Consider the following 13,707-nt stretch of genomic DNA (forward strand, 5'->3'; position numbering starts at 1 on the left):
CCAGTCAGGATAATAGATTTATGTTGGTGGACTTAACTTAACTTTTTAACTTGAAAAATGGTGTGTCTTGACATATTTACACTGTTGAAAGATTCCTTTATGAAGTCCATTAATTTTTATTTTGTGCTAGAACTAGAAAAAGAGAAAGAAATGATTGGTTCATGTGTCGCTTGAACTGAGGCTCTACAGTGATCTGTAATGACACATTGAAGTGCCACGAAACATTTTACCCTAGACTTTGTTTCTTACCAGAAGTAACCTGCTCTGTCTTGTCTGTCGGCGTATTGTCAATGTCCTCTTTGCTCTGCAATATATGATTCACTGTGTGAAAAGGGTGGTGGGTCTTTGCAAAGGGTCGAGTATTTGAGACTTCTTTCTGTGTGGTTTCTCCTAGAGACCTGTCAACTTTAGTAAGAAATGAAGTGAACAAATTTACCTCACTACAGTAATAAGAATAATGGATTTAAATAAATTTAATGGAATAAAGAAAAAGAAGAGGAGTAAAAGAATTAGAATTATTTTTATTTTTTTTACTATTTGCAAATTGTAATTCCACACACTCTTATTTTAATGCCTAATATGTCAAAAACACAAAATTACAACATATTTGTTGTCTTGTCACATTCCAATTAAGTAAATTATTTAGCCTATATTTGACAAATTTGAAAAAAACTAAATATAGAAAATAGTTTGCATCCCTATATTATAGTTTAATTATAGTTTAACATTTCTATAGTTTAACAGTTTGTCAGATAATAATTGTGTAGCTTCATTTGTTGTACTACTTATACTCTTTTACTGTTAAAGCTGAAGCATTGCGCTGACTTCTATAAACAGTAAACTCACCTTGATTTGATTGGTCATCTCAAATAGTTTGACATAGACAAGTGAAGAACCTAAAAATCTAACTTTTTGTCATCCTAACAACAAACAGACCAGCATCAAGAAAACAAAACATTGTGCGGGCCAGTTTGGCCATTTCTTATTATTTAGGGAAATAATGTCTAAAGATATACTTTAAATGAATTCAAAGAATTAACAGGTGTGATGTTATTTTGAATAAAATCAGGCCAAAATGAAGTTTGTTTGGAGTTCGCTTTAGGAATTTAAAGTATCTTGTCGAAGCAAAATGTCTGGAAAAGTTTGCTCTGGTTGGTAAATGCATTTGAACCCCATTGGTCTGTTGTGATGATGTAATAAATAGGTGTGGCTCTAGGACGTCTTCTTCTTTGACGTGGAAATCTTCTCTCGTTCATTTTTGTTCTGTTTGTTGAGTTCAGATGTTCGTAAACACATAACTCACTGGACACCAGCTTTAAAGTAGAAACAATGGAAAATGTATATATTGGAGCCATGAGGTGATTATGGCCATGATGCAAAGATGGTTCAAATAAGTGATTAGGTGTGGAATGAAACTTTTTTTTGGACAACACAATTGAACCAAGACTTATCTGTTTAGCTGCTACAGCTGGTATAACAACATTTGTTTGTTGTTCACAGAGAGTGACCATATGAACTGCAGTTCCAGCAGGACAAGCCCCTCCATGGAAAAAGACAACAACAACAACAGCAATGAATATGACAACTACGATGAACTGGTGGCCAAATCTCTGCTTAACCTGGGCAAGATTGCAGAGGATGCCGCTTACCGGGCCATGACTGAGTCTGAGATGAACAGCAACTCTTCAAACAGCGCAGAAGAGGAAGAGGATGAGGAAGAAGAAGATGAAGAGGATGAAGAAGATGAGTATGAGGAGGGCTCAAGGAAAGGTGAACTGAGTCTAGATGTCAACAGTGATGTGGTAAGGGAGACTGTGGACTCTCTAAAGCTCCTGGCACAGGGTCACGGAGTCACACTCTCAGAAAACCTCCACGAAAAGCCTTTTCAGGACGATGGGAGCGAGAAAACGGACTGTGGATACATCAACGGAAATGGATCTGTGGGTAATGGAGTCAGTCGTAACTGTGGTAAACCCACCAGTAATAACCAGATGGCAGAGAAGAGTGATGAGGAAGTTTGTTTGAGCAGTTTGGAGTGTCTTCGCAACCAGTGCTTTGACTTGGCGCGCAAGCTAAGTGAGACCAAGCCAACGGAGCGGTTCAACAATAACCAGCAGGTAGGGATTTGTTTTGCTTTTTTTTTTTTTTTTTTGACCAATAGCCAATGCACATTAACTCAGCTAAAAATTAATGTTTTCAGACCTTTGGTGAATGTTCTGGCAATGTTCGTCAGCCTGGCTGGTTCATCATTAAAGAAAAAAGTGTCAAATTAAGTAATGTTGATGGCCGACAGAATGGGGTGCTAATGCAATATATTTTTGCTGATAAGAAACAGTGTTGCCAAGTCCTCAGTTTTCCTGCGGAATTATCCACATGACTTTAACACTGTTGCCAGGGGTTGTTTTTCATGTCCGCGGGTTGAAAAACTACCTCAATAACGTGATATTTAGCCCCTGAAAATGATAATATTACTAGGGGAATCCCGCCAAAACACATTTATTTTATCCCCAGAAGCTAATCAGATTAGTCTGATTAACATGACACACACACACACACGCAGAGAGAGACATATGAATACTCAAATTAAAGAATTCTATTGTTTCAGGTTTCTAGATTCAAAGTTTATGTTTATCATTGTCATAAATATTTGGCATTCTGCTCTTTTTATGTAGATTTCAAGTATTTTAGGCCATACAATAATACATTTATTTCAATCATTTGTTGAAAAAAGAAAATAGTAGGCATCACACAAATTTATTGGTTTTACTGGTTATAATGAAAATGTTATTGGTTTTAATGGAAACTGTAATGGCGCCTGTTGGTCTCTACTGTTAATTGGTCTCCTATGCATAGCTTTTGTTAAAGTGACTAAATTCTAATGTAATATGTCCCAAAAAAACACTAGAGGCTGTTCTTCAAGTTTTTATTTTTTTTATTTATTTTACTGTTTGCTTTGTGCTGAGAGGAATAAGACATAATTCATCCCAAGAAGAGGATTACATTAGGATTTGAGTTTTGGATTTACTCAGAAAAAAGAATGAATCGCTTTATCCAGCAGAGATCATCAACATGAGTTAGTCTTTGTATATATACATACAGTGCTTCTCAATTAATTAGAATGTCATGAAAAAATTCATTTTGTTTCAGTAATTCAGCTCAAATTCTGAAATGATTTTATTAAAAAAATTCGGTGCACACAGACTGAATTAGTTTAAGTCTTTGGTTCTTTTAATTGTGATGATTTTGGCTCACAAAAAAAAAAAAAAAAAAAAAAAAACACCAATTCACTCAACAAATTAGAATATGGTTACATGCCAATCAGCTAATCAACTCAAAACACATGCAAAGGTTTCCTGAGCCTTTTAAATGGTCTCTCAGTTTGGTTCACACAATCATGGGGAAGACTGGTGACAATCTGACAGTTGACAATCATTTCCACCCTTCACAAGGAGGGTGAGCCACAAACATTCATTGCTAAAGAAGCTGGCTATTCACAGAGTGCTGTATCCAAGCATGTTAACAGAAATTTGAGTGAAAGGAAAAATTGTGGAAGAAAAAGATGCACAACCAACCGAGAGAACTGCAGCCTTATGAGGATTTTCAATCAAAATCAATTCAAGAATTTGAGTGCACTTCACGCCCCTTACCATACTGTGATGCCGTCTCCCAGCAAGACAAAACAAAACCAATAAAACCCATTACCAACGAGGCATTTGTTGCATCCAGTGGAGACATAATTACTGATTATAATTAAATACACTGTGTTTTTACACATTGCGTTGCATATCGCGCCGCGTAAACATAAAACCATGTCTGCATCATGGCTCATAAAGCAATCAAGTCTATGGTGTTGTTAAACTGGGAAAGTGTGGATTTCACTTTTCTGGGCTTATTTCCAATATAAAGCATGTACATTTATTTAGGTTTATTATGGGCTTGTTCTCATTTGCTTATTTTTGTAAGAAGATCTGGCAACATGAATGAGTCAAGGCTCATATCTCTTTCTCTGTTATTTTTTGCGATGCACATACAGAACAGAGTCACATCTCTGATGCTTGTTTAAATACATGTAGTATTTACTAGTTAGTCTGTTTGGATCTGTACATATTGTGTGGAGTTTTTGTAAATGCGGTTGCCACTACCTTAATTTACTGCTTTCAATTTACCCCAGAATTTGGAAATCGGATTTAGGAATGATGTCACACAAGAGTTGACTGCATTCCTGTACACAAGATGGTCAAGTCCAACTGAAAGCAATACCAGTCATTTTGTGAACACATAAAAAGCTGTCTTTTGCACCGACGTATTGAAATAACGTGTTATTATGAATAGTGGTTGGATAGTACTTTGCTGGTTTTATTGAGACAAACAGAAGTGCTAATAAACAATATATTACTTGTGTTTCATTCAAAGTTTCTGATTTGAGAAGGTGTTCCAGTTTCCACTGTTTCCACTGGGAACTCTGAGTTTCTGATTTTTGGGTTCACATGGAATGCACCACTAATACAGTTATGGAATTCTATTGCCACTTCTGTGTAGAACATTCTTACAGCACTAAAAATTGACAACCAAATTTATCTGCAGTGTGTAAGTGGCCTGTAGTTACTTTTTAGCTGTTTAACAGTAGTAGTAATCTACAAAAATCTTATTGTCAGTTAAAGTTTTGTCAGTTAATTATATGCATTCCTACCAGGAGGCTCAACAGCTTTATCAAGAAGCCCAACAGCATCATCAGCGTCAGAGTCCCGAAGAGTCCCATGTCCTTGAACGGAATTACTCTGACATGGTCAACCTGATGAAGCTTGAGGAGCAGCTCAGTCCATGCTCCAAAACTTTCTCCAGCTGTGCCACAGAGCACAAGAGCTTCCAGGACTGTGATGAAGACACCACCTCCGTCACGTCGGACCGCTCAGAGGATGTTTTTGACATGACCAAAGGCAACCTGTCACTGCTGGAGAAGGCCATAGCACTGGAAATGGAGCGGACCAAAGCTTTGCGGGAAAAAATGACTTCAGAAGCAGTCAGGAGAGATAGACTGCATTTGCATGAGCATGGTTTGAGGCACAGCTATACAGAGGAGCGGAAGGGACGTATGCACCACGATGGCCTGAAGAAGCACTACTACCTTAAAGGTAATCTTATATTACATAACACACAACTAGCTCTTGAAATGATTTGTCTTGCGAATTTGGGGACAACATGCCTTCATTATTCTGCTTTATTAAGGCTGCAAATTTATATCTCTGTATTTTTCCATGCATATTTTTGCATTTGCCTTCTCTCTCAAAAAAACCTTATATTACATGTCTTTAACTACAATCAGGGCGGACTTGCCCATTAGGCAAAGGTAGGCGACCACGGGGCCCCCTAAAATACATATAGGAGTTGCGCAGTAAGTGCTGACACATGAACGGTTGCTGTTTACAGTGTTTATTACCATGACAACCATCTGAGTCTGTGGAACCTGCAGGTGTACAGCTGTACACACTGTGAGTACCATGAGTTCTCAGACTGACCTCCGATTTGCCCCGCAAACATTTCAGCAGTTATCATAGGCCTGTGTGTTTGTCCCATATTTCTGTCAACTGAATCACCCATGCAATTATTTATGAATTCATCAGTCTTTTACATGCCAAAGTCAATTTCTGCATAGAAATATTATGCCAATGTTTTTTTTTTATTTTTTGCTATTTTAGAAATGTAAATACAACAAATAATATGTGAATGTTTTTTTTTTTTTTTTTTTTTTTTTTTTACAAATGTAAATACAACAAATTCATGACATGTGTAAAGAAAAATACAAAATAAAAAAATGAGGCTAATAAGTAATTCACATATCATACAAGATTGCATTGCAGAAAATCCTTTACATCTTAAGGTATTCAGAGCAGAGCAACATAAAAAAAAATCTGTATAAGCTGCTATACAATTATAGGACAAAGTTTTACATAGTCTATGTATGCCATTATAATTTGGGTTTTATTTAACTGTAGGGAAATAAAAAATAAAACGCAAATTATAATCGGCCCTGTTTTAGGCTTTTCCTTATTTTTATATTTTATATATCCAATCAATTATGGTGATGGAAAAAATGATGTGCCTTTAAAGATAAACACACGGATTACATAATTAAAAAGTTTCTATTTTGATGTAGGCTATTAATTTAAAGCTGTCTATATATATATATATATATATATTTTTTATATATATATTTGTTTTATCAGGTCTGTTTGGCAATTCGCTGAGTTTAGGTTCATTATTGTAAAGTGCTCCTGTTCAAACCCCAGACAGCAGAAAGTGTCTGCTTTCTTTATTTTATAAAAGCACAAAATTTTGTGTGCACACAAATAAAAATAGCCCTTTGTCATAACATACAAAACGGAACTATTTTAATAGCTGGAACAGTAGTATAAACGTTTTTTTTTTGGTCGGGGGGTGGGGGGGTTGGGGGGGTTGCTGGGGCCTGTATTTGAGGCCCGTGCAAGGCTCTAATCCATTACTGCCAATGTTGTTTTGTGAGCATGCACTTGACATATGTATTTAAAGCCATTTTACATGTACAGCAGCAAGCATCAAAACTAAAAAGGAACCTCAAGGTTGAAGAAAATGTGTGAAAATGTATAGGGCCCCATTCCTATATGTTGCCTGATGCCCACAATATACTAAATCCGCCCCTGACTATAATGTACTTACATTTATATTTTAAATTTGATACAGTGCACTTATTGTTTACATGCATGTTTTTACATTGTACTTTTATGTGATAATAATGTCCTGTAACTATAATTCATTTCTGTACTAACATCTATGATTACACTGTTAAGCTTACTTATATCCCTTAATAATAATAATAAATAATTCATTACATTTATATAACGCTTTTCTAAACACTAAAGTACTTTTCATTGTGAGGGGGGGTATTTCCTCATCCACCACCAATGTGCAGCCTCCACCTGAATGATGTGATGGCAGCCATAGTGCGCCAGAATGTGCACCACACACCAGTTTATTGGTGGAGAGAAGACAGAGTGATGAAGCCAATCAGTGTATGGGGATGTTTAGGAGGCCATGATGGTTAGAGGGCAATGGGCAAATTTGGCCAGGATACTGAGGTCACTCCTCTACTCTATTCGAAAGGCATCCTGAGATTAAAGACCACAGAGAGTCAGGACCTCAGATTAACGTCTCATCCGAAGGAAAGTGCTTTTTGACAGTATAGTGTCCCCATCACTATACTGGGACACTAGGACGCACACAGACCAAAGGGTGAGCAACCCCTGCTGGTCTCATTAACACCTCTTCCAGCAGCAACCTAGTTTTCCCCAGGATGTCTCCCATCCAGGTACTGATCAGCTCAACCCAGTTTACCACAGCACTCTTGTTAAAACCACCTTTAAAAGCAACGGTGTCTATACTGTACAATGAATCTCTTATTTACATCAGGTTTATACCACATGCTACCAGTTTCCACTTGCATTATCCCTTTTGTTTTCTGGTCCTATTCACTGCACTGTCCCATACACACTCCAAAATGACCATAAATACACTAAGTTATTTCCAAATGAGAATTAAGAGATATAGAAAATGGCAACATTTTCAGTTTATAACAACCTGTTTTTCAGACTGTTGTTCACACAAGTTATCATATGACTTCAGAAGACATTGAATATGTTTTTTCATTTTAGGGTGATCTACTACTTCAGTAATAAAAAGATATCACCCCACTCCTTTCCCATTCCCAGAGTAGATACAGTAGGTCAGTTTAAGTGGAAAAGGTTCAGTGCTCTTCTGTGTTCCTTTGCTCTGAGAGGGTTCCCGTTCTGACCCTGGGACAAGCTATTTCAAACATCTCCATGCCTGCAGTGCAAACAGCAGTGGCTTAATGTTGTTTAAACAGGCCAGCTTGGCCACATCACAGGCTAAGCTTGTCAGGCATAAGTAATGGCAATCTACACGACCGGGAGAACAGGAAATCTTATCCTAGGGACACAGTCTGTGCCCACGCTGCCTATTTATAAACCCAGAAAGGAGCTCTACTAGGAAATATAGCTCTGTCGCTGGAGAAACATACTGGGAAATGAGTCAGTGGTGCATATTCAGAGGAGGTTTCAGAGAGATTTCTGGTTTATTTATTTTTCTCCAAGGACAGAGGAACTAGATTGACAGATTCTTTTTTCCCTAAAACAGTGATAACGTTACCCAGACTTGTTACACTTACAAGCATAAAAGAACAGTTTTCAAAGATAATTATTCATAAACATAATGCATACAATTGAAAATTGTTAATTCATTTGTTAATTTAGAATAATTAAGAATTTATACTAATTATAACAATACTGATTCAAAAGGATGACAGTGATGGTCTCTATATGTAGTTCTCTTTCGAATGGTTGCATTTAAACACAATATGGGGAAACTCCTGTTTTCTCTGATAATGAAGCCTGATTTGATCACATTCATGTAGCTGCACAAAACAATGGCGTTTCAAGCAGCTAAAAAAAAGGCAGAGCTGACTGCTATATAAGTCAGCTCTGATTGTCATTATGTCAAAATTTTCTTATTTAATGATGAAGATCATCTCCTCGTTGACTATGCAAGCAAGAAACTGAAGTGAAGAGAGGACATAAGCTCAGCCTTCTGCTTATCGCCATGAGAAGAAGCCACCGGCAGTGGAAGAAGCTCAACACCTTCCCTTGTGACCATCCAGCTTTTAAAAAGAACATATTTTATGAGCAAATTTCCACTGTTGCATTTTTGCTAATTTCACACCATGAGTGTGGCTCCCTGAGGTTACCTGCACAATGTATATGTGCATGGTGAGTGCTTTGTCTGTCTGGGCAGCAACTCTAACTGTGAGAACATGAGTTTCAGTCTTTATCTGCTCGCAGATTGCTTTCTTCCATGAAGGCGGACTTGATGTGCCCCCTACTCAGTGCATGTTAATCCCTCCAATTCTGCCACTCTCAAAATTGTTGAACGTGTTGAATAACAAGGTTACAGCAAACCACCCCCATCCCCCCGTCCCCCCGTCCCCCGTCCCCCAGAAACTGAGCATCTGTGCCCTCCATTGGCCCTGGACTTAAAAGCCAATGCACATCCATCTAAGCCCTGCAGTCCTAGCAAACAGGGCTTATTCAATGACTGGCCAGGCTGGCTCAGCACTTAATGAACAAGTCCAGCCAGAGTTCTAACACCTTCAAAAAGCTGCATATTGCAACTGACTTGACTCTGAGGACTAATAAGGCCACTGCGCAGGCGATCAGCAAGCCCATGGCCAAACTTTGGCCTAATGGAGATCAGGGATGCTGACAAGGTAGCCTTCCTAGACTTGCCAGTCTCTCCAAAAAGGACTGTTTGGTCCTACTGTGGAAGGGTTTGCCCAATGGTTTACAGTAGCAAAGTCATCACAGGCAATGTTTCACTTCCTGACAAAGCACTCCACTGTGTTACAAGTTGCTCAGTAGCATGCCAAGCCGGCGCCAACTCAGCCCTAGTCTAAGTCTGAGCCTGGGCTTCAGCAATGCTCCAGGACAGTGAAATGCTACTCATTGCCAAGTTCCCTCCTCCAGAGTGATGTTGGACCCTGACCCTCATCCTGCCTTCCTGTTCAAAATGCAGAGAGGAAGAGGAGAGGGTCAGTTCTTGCTTAAGCCAGAACTCCCTCGAAGATTACTATGAATGTCAGTTCCCTGCCCCCATGTGGTGAACTGCCACTAGACACATTTGGACCAGTAAGGCTTCTTCAGCCGATACTTCCTTGTTCCCAACAGGGAGCACTGGGTAAACTCCTCTCACTAAGAGCAGTTCATGTGCTTGGCAGACTGAACAAAAGGAAGCATACAGTACATGATGTCTAGGAGCAATTTAGCTCCAGGAGAATGGAGATTACATCCCCAAATGGATCAAAAGGTCTGGTCTGGTCTGGTCTTTGTGAGGGCAGATGTGGACCTCTTTTCCTCATAAGTCAACTTTCACTTCCCAATTTATTTTTCGAAGCATCAAGATGACCTAGCCCATGAATGGCCCAGTGCTCACCTGTATGCCTTCCATGGTTGCCATGCATCCTTGGGTCATCAGATGCTTCAGGAAAGTCAGATGTTCAGTCCACTTTGGAGGAATCAGACATAGTCCCCAAAGTTGATTAATCTGTTATCGGTAGCCCCCTGGCTGATACCATAGAGGAATTACCTCCTCTTGCAGGTGAGGGGCATGATTTTGCACCTGCTGGCCAGAGCTGTGGAGTCTTCATGTTTGGCCTTTTGACAGGAGTCTTTGCAGCTCCCCCGAGTGTAGCTGATACCATTTTGGAGGCTAGAGCTGTGTTTACAAGTAGTCTCTATGCCCTTATATGGGCTGTCTTTTCTGACTGGTGTGCAAAGACAAGATGATCTAACAAGACTAGGAACTAACAGTTAACAAAAAGACTCTAAACACAAGAACACTAACTACAGCTAAACATTCACAAGCTAGACAACGTATCTTCAATGGGTGACAATATAACAATCTCTCACAAGGAAACATGAAGAAACAATGAACCGCACAAGACAGAGCACACTAGGGGATATAAATAAAAAGACTAATCAAGACACAACAGGTGGCACAGGTAAGGCAATCGCGACAAAACTAGGATAGCAAAGGGGGCGGGGCAAGGGAACGAGACAACACAAACACATGGCCCAAAGACAAGGCCATGTGCTTGTACACAAAACACGGGTCTGTCATGATCCTGCCTCAAGACTAGGAAAAAATCAAGGACACGAGGGCAGAATCATGACATGACCAAGACTAAAACAGCACTTCTCAAATTAAGCTGAAAAATCCATAATTACCGCCTGAGACTTGATAAAATAATAAAACATCATTGCAGATGTAAATTTTATGTGTAGGAATTTTCCTTTGGTTTAAATAAGCAAACAAATAAAAACAATAGGAAGCTGAAATTAACTTTCTTAAAAATACTTAAAAATACTTTTTTTTACCATATTTATTCAACAAAATATACAGTACAATTTTAAATAAATATGACTGAAAAAAAGAAGATACATTTAGACTAAAGTAGGTGGTGGCAAATCAGTAAATGATAATAATTTATTAAAGAGAATTGTTCAAAGCAGTTTTTGGTAATATATATGACATAATTCCCTGTAAAAGGGAGAGAGAGAGAGTTGTTTCTTCTAGAACTTTTACAATGGATTTCAGGGCATTTTATGTCAGCTAGAATCTGCAGTCTCTGACCCAGTTCAATTGTTGGCCTCCATGGCTGCAATACACTCTTTTCTTCAACAACTGGCATCCCCATGAGTTGAAATACTATTGGGTAAAATGGCAGTGGGTGGAGTCACACAAACCAAAACAAAAACAGACATTCCGACCCAGAACACAAATTTCAAAGTAGAATAACTTGCTGTGGCATTATTGATTCTCAGTTCTCAGAGAAACAAGTATGTGATCTGAGCATGTTTCTTAAATATTTTAAAACATATTTTGGTGTCTCTATGCTTTAGTACATAAAAAATGATAACAATTATGTACAGCATCTTTCATATCTGACCCAGTAAAACAGTAACAAATGAAATAAAGTACTTATTGAATATGAAGCAGGAAGTTTTTAAAAAATAATAATAATAATAAATTATATGAAAGAGTACAAATGCTGATGATAACAAGACCTTCAAAAAATGGTCACGAGACCAAGGATGTCAGAAGTGCCATTTTTGGGTGAACAAACCCTCAAAAAACCCATGACCAAACCCATGAACCATCCACTGTTCTCCAGATGAGGAAGGGCTGACAGTACGCATGAAAGGACGTTTGGCCTGCATGCATGGCGGACACTATTTCTCTAATGGCAGAATAATGAGGGACGCTCAGTCATTACACCGTGATAACATCTTGCCGCGGCGGAGATAGTGGCAGACGCTGCCTAACCAGGGGGCATTATGATTTATAAAAGTGTGAAGGCCTGACAGTTATGGAAGGAGCTCTTCCTTAAAGTAGGCACGAGGCGGAGATGGAAATTGAACAGTATCAGTATGACCGATAACAAACGACAGGACCACTGACTGCACATTAATTATCCACAGACGCTATGGTAATGGGGGCCATTTGCTATGCAAAGCATGGCTTGTCCGAAGCCACAATCAATAACCAGCACTTTCTAATATGTATTCTACTCATCTCGGCTGCGCTCTCTATCTTGCTTGTTTTCTCTCTTTTTGGAATGGCTGCGAAATAGAGGATTCAGGCTTTATTAGATGTTTAGAATCTTGAAGTGTTCTACTTTTTTGTGTACTTAAAATCTTAATAGTAAATATATTTTTTTAAATACTTCTAAACTGATTTTTATATTATACAATATAAATGAAATAAAGTTATAAAATACTAGAAGAGAGACACTTTCATGACTATTTTTTTTTATCACACCTAATATAAAAAGTGCAGTTTGTAATAATGTACATAAAGGCACAACTTTTTTGACATTTTACATAATTATGTTTTCACTTCAGTATTTTGCTAGATGGGGATTTTTGTATACAGTTTTATGAATTGTGTATTCATATATATTACTCTGTTAACATTCACCTACTCTATTGTAGACAATGCAAATTCTGATATGACCCGCACCATATAATTAAAACACTCTATGCACACCATTCAGATGACTCTTCCCAAAAACACAATTTATTTCTTAATGTGTAAAACAGCACCAAACTACTGAATTCACCATTATAAAGATCATTGGAATTTGTCCTGGACATTTCATGATATGTACCAAGATATATGTGTCTTTGTTACCAGTTGCAAAACTTTAGTAGTTATTGTTTTAAGGAAGTAGGGAAGTTGTGGCCTAGTGGTTAGAGAGTTTGACTCCTAACCCTAAGGTTGTGGGTTTGAGTCTCGGGCTGGCAATACCATGACTGAGGTACCCTTGAGCAAGGCACTGAACCCCCAACTGCTCCCAGGGTGCCGCAGCATAAATGGCTTCCCACTGCTCTGTCTGTGTGTGCACTTTGGCATTCTATTTTCAATTTCACCAAAAATGAGCCCACATCTTTCATATGATCTCATGCTATTTCTGTCTGTTTCGAGCTTTCGAATTTTGAGAAAGGAGGAAACATGATGCCCGTTCCCAAGTTACTCCATCCTTAAAATTTTAATCAGGTGGTAACAGTAGCATACTCACTCACTCACTCACTGTCCTGTGCTCTCTCTATTTGAAACATAGCCAATGGCTCTTGATAGCTATTTGGAAGAGATGTGCTTTGCATTGAATATACAGATCAAGGTTCAGGACAGACACTGCTTGTACAAATTACACTTACACTAACAAGGACAAAAGGTCAAAATTACACTACAATTCAAATTCATAATGAATTCATTAATACTTTAAAATGTAATTTATTTATCTTGATAGTGTACTATTTATGGAGGCTATATCTTTTAACACCAATAATTTCTGCAGACTCTGTTGATATTCTTCTTGATTCCTTTAACTCAAAAGTTAAGAATGTTATTGATGATATTGCTCCAAAAATAGTCAGTAAGAAAACAGACAGAAATCAGTTTGGAGAAGATCAACAGGGGTTCAGACTATGAAAAGACAATGCAAAAAAGAAGAGCGGATGTAGCATCTATAAAGACAGCCTTCATGCTTTTAATGTGAAACTAGCTACAGCTACACAGAATTTATTCTCAAACCTTATAAAC

The 13,707-nt window shown here is 38.1% G+C and overlaps 1 protein-coding gene across 5 annotated transcripts in view; it reads left to right on the forward strand.

Moving 5' to 3' along the window:
• The window catches only part of LOC113060381 (myelin transcription factor 1-like protein), a 146,173-nt gene that overhangs the window by 70,432 nt on the left and 62,034 nt on the right, over positions 1-13,707 (forward strand). For all 5 annotated transcript variants that reach the window (XR_003278239.1, XM_026229246.1, XM_026229248.1 and 2 more), the window contains 2 exons: positions 1,501-2,117; positions 4,694-5,132. Coding sequence is in view for 4 of the 5 variants with exons in the window: in XM_026229246.1 (XP_026085031.1) it covers positions 1,501-2,117; positions 4,694-5,132 (1,056 nt within the window). In the remaining variant the exon portion in view is untranslated. The remainder of the gene's footprint in view (positions 1-1,500; positions 2,118-4,693; positions 5,133-13,707) is intronic.

This window comes from Carassius auratus, chromosome 42, assembly GCF_003368295.1.
Source record: "Carassius auratus strain Wakin chromosome 42, ASM336829v1, whole genome shotgun sequence".
NCBI classification, from domain to species: Eukaryota; Metazoa; Chordata; class Actinopteri; order Cypriniformes; family Cyprinidae; genus Carassius; species Carassius auratus.